At 36.7% G+C, this 11,269-nt stretch overlaps 1 protein-coding gene across 1 annotated transcript; it reads right to left on the reverse strand.

Moving 5' to 3' along the window:
• Positions 1 to 327: 327 nt before the first annotated feature.
• Positions 328 to 10,629, reverse strand: LOC142973577 (aldehyde dehydrogenase 1A1-like). The gene is made up of 11 exons (XM_076115425.1): positions 10,498 to 10,629; positions 7,070 to 7,174; positions 5,951 to 6,218; positions 4,395 to 4,511; positions 3,773 to 3,960; positions 3,431 to 3,533; positions 3,141 to 3,325; positions 2,640 to 2,804; positions 1,770 to 1,927; positions 1,382 to 1,456; positions 328 to 458 (listed from the first exon to the last, which is right to left on the reverse strand). Exons 1-11 carry the CDS (start codon positions 10,522 to 10,524, stop codon positions 389 to 391), a joined length of 1,461 nt encoding a protein of 486 aa, XP_075971540.1. The 5' UTR covers positions 10,525 to 10,629; the 3' UTR covers positions 328 to 388.
• Between the last annotated feature and the right edge of the window lie 640 nt (positions 10,630 to 11,269).

Here is an 11,269-nt window from a genome sequence, read left to right on the forward strand (position 1 = left end):
ATTTGAAAAATTCTTTCAGTGTTAGATAGCCCATTTATCGAGGAAGGCTATAGGCTATATATCATCACGCTACGACCAATAGGAGCAGAGTACCAGTGAAAAATGTTACAAAAACGGGGAAAATTATGTCTCTCTTATCTCACGCAAGCGAAGTTGCGCGGGTCAGCTAGTCTATTATACAGATCTCTATTACACGTGGTCCATGACCTTTTACTTTTATTACATTTGATACGCAAATAATATCTATCTTTACAGAAAATAAGGTAAATATTTAGAGCAATATATTAAACAGTCAGACATTAAGCGTAAATAAAATGATAAATCAAATTGAAAATAATTTAACGTAACATTTATGTGGAGAAAACAACAAGATACAAAAATAAATAATTTAGCATTTCTTCGGCAATGCCATGGTCACTGTTTTTACTTCCAAGTAGGCATTCACGCAATCGAAACCACTGAAACAAAAGCAAATTAATTAGTATAAATTGTATGAAATGATCATTCAATATGTGACGCTCTGTAGCGCAATTCTCTTCAGTCAAAACGATCCAGTTTTGTTTGATTTTTAAAATGTACTGCTATAATAGTACCTATGGTGCTCGCTAGAGGCGAGGAGATCATCCATTTTGGCATAGCGATCCTACCGGTTTCGTGCCATACTAACTATTGCTTCAAATGGCTAGCTCTATCGATACATGCCACTTTTTTTTTATTGGCCGGCACTTTGAAAAAAGGCCCAAAAATGTATGGAGCCTGGATGATCTCCTTTATCTATAGCTAGCCGGTTGTCGATAGCCGATAGTGGTAGAGGATCGCGTTGCAATCCAAATTTGGGGCGCTCAACGCCACTTGCGCTCACTAGTCGGTAAACGATCGATGGGTTAAGCAACCCTTTTCGTTGTCATTTCGTAGATGGATGACCGTAATTGGTATTTTGGAGGTCACGTTAAAAGTCAGCCCGGGTTGTTATCAATTCAGATAACAGTCGTTAAGTCATGTCAAAGGCCTTAAGGGGCTTGAACATCTTTGACAGCAAGTTGACTTCTAACAATACGATAACATAATAATAATAGAGGGGGTGATTTCCTTCAACAATCGAAAACCGACTGGATCGATTAGTTTTGAATGAAAAACTATTTTTCTTTAAGGGATTTCACTTCGAGGAACACGTGTGGTATGAAACACGTAGTTTGGGGAAAATACATCTTTTTGGAGCTAAAATTTTTATCACCAGCGGGAAATAACTACTGTCAGAAATGTCCACCCACATTATGTGTTCGGTAACTACTAGAAATAATTCCTTTTAGACATCTACGAGAATTGATTACAGTGACAGCAATAAATATTGAGGAAACTAAAAGTTTATTTTATCACTTACTTTTCACGTCCCAGGCCGGATCCCTTGAAACCTCCGAACGGCGCGTGGACACTCGTTGCCAAGTAGGTGTTTACCCTGAAACCAAATAAAGAAAAAATAAACAAAATAAAACTACGAAACTAGATATCTTAAGAGGTTATTTTTTATCTCGTAAAGACGGCTACAATATATTGCTCGTAGTAAATCACCGTTTATAATCAATTTTAAGTTAATATGACTAACCTTAACATCGTTCGTTGTTGCTTAAATGGAATGGACTGAACCCAAGACCTCCCGACGCAATAGTATAGTAGCGTCACCACCATCTTAACGACTCCGCCACGGAGGTCGTCAACGGAGACTCGGCTTTTAAGTTTAGTTTAGAACAAAGTTTGTATAAATATCTCACCATACTACTCCAGCTTCGACGTGTTTGCTGAACTGCAAAGCATTTTCAACGTTACTTGTGAAAATGCCCGCGGCGAGACCGAAGTCGGTCGCGTTGGCACGATCGATCACCTCCTCCAAAGTGTCGAACTTCAGAATATTTTGTACTGGTCCAAATATCTGTAGGTGCAAACAAACAACTTATATAGCTTTACGTTTATGTATTTCGATAAAAAAGTAGTAAATAATATTATTACTACACTCGGAACACAACAAATGTGTGAGCTATGGGGAGTTCCATACGATATGTGATCGACCGAAAGGATTCGATTCTAATGAGATGATTAGATGACGTAATTCGCACGTTTGTAATGGTCCGAGTATAATTGTATCGTTGATATTACCCTACACCTAGAAGTAAGTAAAACCATTCCATAGTTTCATTCATCAATGACAAAAAGTTTTAAATTTAATTTCCTAAATGTCCTTGTCGTTCAAAGTTGTTAGGACTCACAATAAATGTCATAATCACTATTGTATTTCATGGAACAGTTATTAATAGAACGTGGCATTTAAATCTTATTCTATTTTAAGGTTTAATTTTGAGGAAATGACTTAGAAAATCCATAACAACAAGGATTTTGTTTTAATAACCCATTTGTGTCCCATTGCCGGGCAATAGTCTCCTCCCTAACGAGGGGGAGGGGTTAGGCCTTACAAGGATTATAATAATAATTAATTATTTATCTGTGGGGCGTTCGGTAGTGTATCCGAAAGTCTCGGCAGCTCGGGTTCGATTCCCGATAAATGGCGAAATCGTCACCTCTGCTTGTGCTTTCGCGTAATATAACCGTGATATTATGTATGTATTTATTTATTTGCTTATACTAACCTCCTCCTTAGCGATGGTCATGTCATCCTTGACATCGACAAAGATCGTGGGCTCAATGTAATAGCCAGTGTTGCCAATACGTTTACCACCTGTGACGAGCTTTGCACCTTCTTGTTTGCCCTTCTCGATGTAGCCCATCACTTTCTCCAACATGGATTTGTCGATCTGTATGAAAAACATACACGTAGTTACATTTTTAGGCATAGTAATATAGACAACATCTGTAAACCCGTAAATCCAAGAATCATAGATATAAAATGATATCGTTCCAAAATATTTTAACTATTTTTAACCCTATTTAAAAATGATTGAACACGTATGTATATATATACCTACCTACGTATTCTAGATATCAGTAGGCACATAACAACTACGCTTATACAAAAAAAGATAAAAGCAATATCGATAAATACCTAGAATTCATTGTACTTTGGCCTGGGATATTTTAAATGAGGTGTAAAATGCTCTAGAAGCTTTCACTCGTAATAACAATTTTATTACCTGTGGTCCTTGCGTAGATTTAGGGTCTTTAGGGTCACCAACTTTGATGGTCTTTGCGTACTCAATAGCCGCTGCAATGAACTTGTCGTATATCTTCGAATGGACGTACAGTCGTGATGCGGCGATACATATCTGCCCTTGATGGGTGAACACACCGAATGCGGCGAAGGGTACAGCCTGGTTCACTGAAAACAGAATTTATTATGAGCAGTGTTCGATATAATCTTCTGTACTAATTTTGTACGGTTATATTGTTATTGAATTTGAAGGTTTTAAACGAAGTAACTTACGATCCGCATCGTCCATTATAACAAGCGGACTTTTGCCGCCGAGCTCAAGAGTGACGCGCTTCAGATTATTCGCTCCCGCTGCTTGCTGAATCAGCTTGCCGACCTGCATACAAACAACAAATATGTCAACACTTCCTAATGTTAATGAGCTGCGTTGCGTAAAGAATAGAAAGATTTTTTAATCTATAACAAAATGAACAGAAATAAACTACGGGCCGACTAATAAGAGTCTCAACTTAAAAAAATAAATCTTTAGTCCCTTTTCCAGAGCGCTTAATTTATCAAGGGCTCATTACTTAATTACATTACCTTATGATAGAATTAAAAGTTATTAGTTCTCACTTCATGGGATCCAGTGAATGATATCTTCGCCACATCGGGGTGGTGAGTAAGAGCGACTCCAGCAGTTTCTCCATAGCCATTGACAACATTGATAACACCTTTAGGAAGACCTGCTTCGACTAAGAGCGCAGTCAGGTACAACGCGGTCAGTGGTGTCTGCTCTGCTGGCTTTACTACCACGGTGCAACCTAATAAAAAGATAGTACATGAATAGATTACAATCGTCTGTAATATAATTAAGTATACTGTCTTTGTAATTGAAACAAATTTCTTAAACTGACACTGTAGCAAGATCGATAATTTTGACTTGTTCTTATGACTAAAGTAGCTCGATTTTATAAAACTATCGACTTACGAGAACAGGCTAGCTATCGATAAATTTTACTCGAAAATCTGTTTAGCGCCTCTAGTGGGCTCCGTTAGAACTATTTCGTCTTTACATTTTGAATGTCAAGCTACTACTCTGATACTCGACAGTACCGACTGTAGAGCATTGCGTTAAAGCTGTGTAATCTTCCGTACAATAATCGGCAGCACTCGATAACAGTATCAGCTGTTGTTTAGCCCCTTCTGGTTTAACAAACAAAGTTTTAACCGTATTATAAGTTGAGAATTAACTTACCCGCAGCCAGTGCTGTTATGACTTTGCTGGCAAACATCAGAACTGGTACATTCCACGGCAGGATAAGTCCACACACGCCGACTGGTTGCTTGAGCGTGTATGAAAACAAATCACCATCTGTGGAAATATTTAATTTGTACTCTATGTATGTATGTATAAGGCTTAAACTTTCCCTTAAATGGATAATGTTGTTTTTAAACAACATAATAAACATCACAGATAAAATTGACCTTCTATTAATGTTTTGTTATTTTTGACAACTAGTTCTTATTTCTGAACGAATTATGTACTTTTTTTAATGTTTGCACTATCCAATATTTTTATGCATCTGAAAAAAAGGTAATGTCAAATGTCACTTTGAAAAAAAGTTTCGCTTCGCTTTTCAGCATGCTGCGATTACTAGAAAGCGAAATTACAAAATATTTAGAAACTTGCCCTTGTTTAAGACATCGCAGCGCCTACTAAAAATCCGTTTTGACCTTGAAGGAACAACCCGATCGGCATAAATAAAAAACTAAGTTAATAGTTATTACGGGTCTAAATCGAATCGAATGATTTGTTGAACCAAATGAATAATCCGATCGGCACCAGCCAATCAAGTGTAGATAAATATGGCCAAACCGGTGCCGACCCGAATATGTCTAGCAAGCCTAAGTGATAATAAGCAGTCAAACACTATAAAAATATTAATAGAAAATGTCTATGTTTTAAGTTCAAAGTCCAATATTGCACCATCACAATACGGAAATACCCACATTATGTTAGTAAGCATACTGAGTATTGTGCTAGGTCCGTATTTAGCTACCATCAAACAATCTTATTTTAATAACATAATGTGACCGACATAACAATGACTGTGTTGGTACATAAACACGGTGGCTCATTATTATCCGCGACTGGTAATTACGTACCACATCATTAGTCTGGCATTACGAGCTTACAATATGAAATTAGAAGCATACTCTGAGGATAATGTTACAATGACTTGCTTTATATTATTACGTCTGTGACTGGTTTTGTAGCTCGGTCGGTAGACTATGCTTTTGCTGCGCGAACGACTCGGCTTCGAATCTCGAGTCAGGCCAATAATTTGTTTCCTAGTCAGTTCCGTGTTAGTTTTTCTGTTAAGTATTTCTTAGTTATTGTTCGAGTTATGCAGTTTATGTCATAGACTTTAGTAACTGGTCACTGATTGTGTTTATAAATATGAGAGCGATGGAATAGAGAGTACCTGTATATTGTGCATACACATACACTTGGACACTATAAACAAAGTTTTTTGTTAAAAAGGACAACTCCCGCACTAAAAATTGCTCTTGTGTCGCGGGGACTTTTACAAACATACAAACAACGGACACAAAGTACAACCAGACACAAAACAATTGTTTGTGGATCGCACAAATAATTGTCCCGTGTGAGAATCGAACCCACAACCTCCCGACGCAATGGTAACGGCGTGGTGACCTAAACCACTTCGCGACGGAGTTAGTCGTTACAGCTAGCCAATTGAAATGACACTGGACACCGTAGACTGACAATATTCATATTATTCTTACCCACAGGGATGGTGCTTCCTTGAATCTTGTCAGCTAAACTGGCGATATACCGAATGGAATTGTCACAGCTTCCAATGAACCTGTGTGCTAGATTCATGACCATGCCGTTGTTATAAGACTCCAACTCTGCGATGTACTCCGAGTCTCTCTTCACCAGGTCTGCGAACTTGGTGAGGATCCTCACACGTTGTGATGCGTCCATCAGCCGCCATTCTGAATTGCGGTGGAAAGCGCGCTTCGCTGCGGCCACTGCCAAGTCAATATCTGCCTAATGACCGAAATAAAAATCTGATAAAAGGTTTTTTCTAAACGTTTAATGTTAGAACGATTTATCTTCACGATGATTGAATTGCTGGAACTTGTAGAAAAAGCAAAACTGGTTGAAATCATTTACAATGTGTAAAAAATGTTTGCGTATAAGAAAACCAGTAAAGTAATTTTGTATAGTCTAGAACATTCTTGTAATCCAAAGTATTCCGTTTAGCAGAAATCTTGCTATATCATCATAACTTTAAAATTTTACATTGCATGACTTTATCTAAAATTACATGAAGCTATGCAACTTGCGACAACACACTACGCAACTTGGTCGCATTGTTAAGCAATCCAATGTACTTAAATAAAACACGATCACGATCAAACACGGTATTCTTTTTGTAATTTTAAATCATTACGTTCTGAGTAATAAACGTCGTGCAAACTCTAATTAATTAAATAATGTTTTGCCTTTTCACATATGCACAGTAGCGCGATTCTCTACAATCGGTTCCAACGAATATCAAGAATTTGACATTCAAAATATACTGCAAAAATAGTTCCTACGGCGCCTGCTAAAGGCGCTGATCGGATTTTCCTTCAAAATTTCTTGATAGCTAGCCGATTGTAAGTAGTCGATGGTAGGTACTAAAGAATCCTGGTATATTCCTCAAATTGATCGAAAAGTTACAAAACACTGTAAAACACTCAGAGCAATCAGACAATCAGAGCGCACACGACCTTTATCAGTTAGATAGTAAATATTTTATTATATACCCAATGCTCTTGTATTCTTAATTCTATTCAAGAATAAATTTTCTTAGAAATATTAAGTCTTACCAAGTTAGATCGGGATTCGCTTACCTTATCTCCTTCAGCGACGGATGCAATCACGGAGCCATCGTGTGGATTATAAGTATCGAACGTTTTACCGCTCTGGGAGTCCACCCATTCGTTGTCGATGAACAACTGAAACAAAAACATTATTCAATAAAAATATCCAAAAAATCTCAATATTTATATTTAGACGAAGTTATTTTAATTATGCTGAATCATTACTTGTGTATCAACAAATTATAACGCGGAGTGGGTGTTGCCAACGAGCTTTTTGTTGCAATTAGTTGCTAACTCATCAAAGATATGAGGAGGAAACATACAAAGTAATAATATTGCCCTAGCCGGTATCCGGCTACAGCGGTCAGTCTCATTGAAACTGGCCAACGGTGCAGGACTTGGTTTATAGTGTCCGAGTGTGTGCACAATACACATGTACACTCTCTATTCCTTCACTCTCATAGCCCGGTGAGACGGATAACCGACACAACCAGTGAGAGGTCAAGCACAGGCTTTACGTGCTCTCCGAGGTCTTCGACCTCATCTTCCTGACTCCGGGCAATTTCTAAGAAATTGTTAACAGAAATCTCAGAAAAGACTTTTTGGCCCGAACAGGGATTCGAACCCGCGACCTCTTGTGCGGCAGTAGTGCACACTACCGACCGCGTCACAGAGGCAGTCAGAAGCAAAGTAATGCAGTAAATACAACCTTGTACCGAAGTACAAAGTACTCTCCAATATTATGTATTCCTATTAATTAGTAAACACTTAAAACTTAACTCAAATAAGTAAATGAATACGGAAGATATGCTCAGACCACACAAACACTCAATTCAAGTATTGTGATTAGATTATACTATTTACTTAGATAAAACAACATAAAACTCGACAAATGATAGAGGTATATTTATTGTAGAAATTAATGAAATTATCAAGCGTTTGTTTATTAAATATAAATAATATTAAATAAATATTATTGGACAACTCACACACGGTCATTTGATTCCAAACTAAGCAGAGCTTGTACTATGGTAACCAAATAACTGATAACATACTTATATACTTCTAAATACATACTTATATAGATACATTAACATCCAGGCTCAGAACAAATACTCGTGCTCATCACACAAAGATTTGTCCTGGGTGGGATTCGAACCCACCACACGCGGCGCTACGGTTGTTGCGGCGAGGTGACCACTTAAACCACTGCGCCAAACTAATTATTGGAAACTACCTAAGTAGGCACATACGATATAATATCGGAGAATTTTACTTTTTCGGACTTTGACCAATAGGCATGTCTCAACAAGTTTCCGTCGAACAAATAATGTTTCTTACACATATTTGCTTATGTTAATGTCTTTACATCTTTCTTAACAACTTGTTTTCAACGTCAAGCATATGTTTTTTTGATTTATTCCATCCTTCACAAAACAAATAATTAAAATTATATTTAATTAGATTTTAGATTTAGAGCAGTGATAGCCGAGTGGTATAAGTTGACACCTCCCACGCAAGTGGTCGCAGGTTCGAACCCGAGGCAACACACCAATGACTTTTCGAAGTTATGTGTGTATTAGAAATAATTATCACATGCTCCAACGGTGAAGGAAAACATCGTGAGGAAACCTTGCATGCCTAAAATTTGTTTAATACATTTATTGAGGGCATGCAAAGTCCCCAACCCGCACTTGGCCAGCGTGGTGGACTCAAGGCCTAACCCCTCCCTCATTACGGGAGGAGACCCTTGCCCAGCAGTGGGACAGTAATGGGTTAAATTTATTTATTATTTATTATATTTAATTGTAGTAACTAGTAACATAAAACTCGGCCAAGTGCGAGACGGACTCGCGCACGAAGGGTTCCGTACATCATCTATAATAGAAAATCACGTTTGTTGTTGGTATACTAGTCTTTTATGACTTAATAACCTGTTTATTTAGATCGAGTAAATTAAGTAATTGCTGAGATGCAGCCTGGAGACAGACAGACAGACAGCGGAGGCTTAGTAATAGGGTCCTGTTTTATCCTTTGGATACGGAACCCTAAAAATTAATACAATCTTTTACTAATAGGTCCCTAGGCTACTTAATGATCCTTAAAATCAAAAATACTCACTGTGTGGTGTGGCACGCATACGAGTACTTTTGTAAATTCGATCCCAGCTCAAGCTTAAATAGATTCGCAAATGACTAAAAGGGTGTTATGTACTGTGAGGTCTTTACATTCAAAGGCTTGGAATGGTGTCCGTTGTAATTAATAATTAATCGACCAATTGTCAATATTTGGCAAATTGTGAATAAATAAATAACCATTATAAACTGACGTGATTTAACGTATTTATAATAATTAAAACTAGTTATTGATATTATTTGATAGTTTGTGAACAAATAATTTAATATCATTGATTGTTATCAGTATGTAGAAATATCAGTTTCCGGATTATCACTATCACAAATCATCATCAACACTTGTGACAATCACTATTGTAAATTGTATAAAACGATGTCTTCTATTAATATCGTCAATCCTACATATTATGCTATGGCGTCCCTATAGGTACTATGTTCTCTGTTCATAAATCATAATGTATTAATAGTGAAGATTCTCTGTTTGTGAGAATAAGATGCTCTCATATGTTTTGTAAATGGAAATATGAAGAAAAAGTTAAATGAGACTGCGAAAATCTTTTAATTTAAATATCTTTACTTATGTATTCTAAAATAACAAAATCAAAACATACTGTAGGCTGTGATGTGTAAATGTTTATATTTATCTATTATTAGCAATAAATATGTTGTTTATTCGTTATATGTCTATTAATACTTGTATATTGACATGCAAACAGCAATGTGTAAATTGACTGTCTCTGTGGTCTGAGTGTATGCAACTATTGATCACAAGACAGGCATTGCTATTCAGATTTTCGTATTAAAATATTGTCCCGAAGTTTGATAGTGTACCTTGTAACTAGCAATAAAGTCGTATTTCTATTACATGAGACCATAAAGAATCAAATGCAAGCAAGTGATTGATGAATTTAATTCAGGTAAACATACAGGGTGTAAAGCCAACGCACCCGAAAACAAAATCTGCAGATAATGGTTATACAATGCTGTTAATACATGAAGTTTAAAAAATAATTAAAATGCCTTTTCTTTATCGCCTTTTTAATGGCATCGCTATCAAAATCCCTGCCAGTAACATTATTTTCTCCTGCCGGTACAATTGACTACTGAGTAAGCAAGAATTTGACATTTCAAATTACTCTAGGAATAGCTCTTGTGACAGGCGCTCAGGGCGCTGGCTGATCAGTTTTTCATCTTAAATTTGTCAATAGTACCGAGAATAGAAAACCGCGCTACATTTTTTTGTATTAGGGAGCGGTTCCCTTACACTCTGTTTATTTTTACCTGAAGGGCAAAGGTGTAAATATAAAACTGTTTAAATATTACCTTGGTGTATTTAATTTGCGGTGCCATCGTCAACACAGTCCAAAAGCCACAACAACACTGAGATAATAATGTGCGTACGCCTTATATTATCTACACACCGTTACGTCATGGAGATTAGAATAACAATACTATCAAGTGTTTGGACATTAAAGATGGTATGATGATAGTGCGGATTTTATAAAAGTTTATTATCCACAAGTGCATATACTTAGTTGATATTATGAATTAAAATTACTGGTTTTGAGTGGTATCAATTAAGTGTTACGAAGCACTCAATGCAAAATAATATTATTAGCATTAGAAGATTTGATCTCATGTTAGAATAACTGTTCTACTAAACATACAAAAGTCAGTTTTAAAATTTCCCGAATCTGTGAAAATTGTTATTTGAGTGATACGTAGGTTTTAAATTTGATACGTAGGTAGCTGAAGACCCAGAATTACACTGGCTACTTTTTATATCGGAATTCCCGAGGGATCGGGATTTACAAGGGAAGAGTTTCCACGCGGACAAAGTCGCGGGCGGCCTTTAGTGTATAATACTAGCTTGTGTCTGCTTCGGCAGCAGTAGTTTTCAAGGATTAAAATCGGTATTGAATAAATAGGTATCAAATGTAGTGATCACGTTCTAAAACCGTACAATGCAAAAAACCCTGTACTGCATGATTCGCACAAACACAAATTAGTAAACATTATGACACCAATAATAATAATGATACTCATGCATTTTCATGAATAAAAAGGATTAAGATTTAATAACGGATAACGTTGT

This window comes from Anticarsia gemmatalis, chromosome 6 (assembly GCF_050436995.1).
Source record: "Anticarsia gemmatalis isolate Benzon Research Colony breed Stoneville strain chromosome 6, ilAntGemm2 primary, whole genome shotgun sequence".
NCBI classification, from domain to species: domain Eukaryota; kingdom Metazoa; phylum Arthropoda; class Insecta; order Lepidoptera; family Erebidae; genus Anticarsia; species Anticarsia gemmatalis.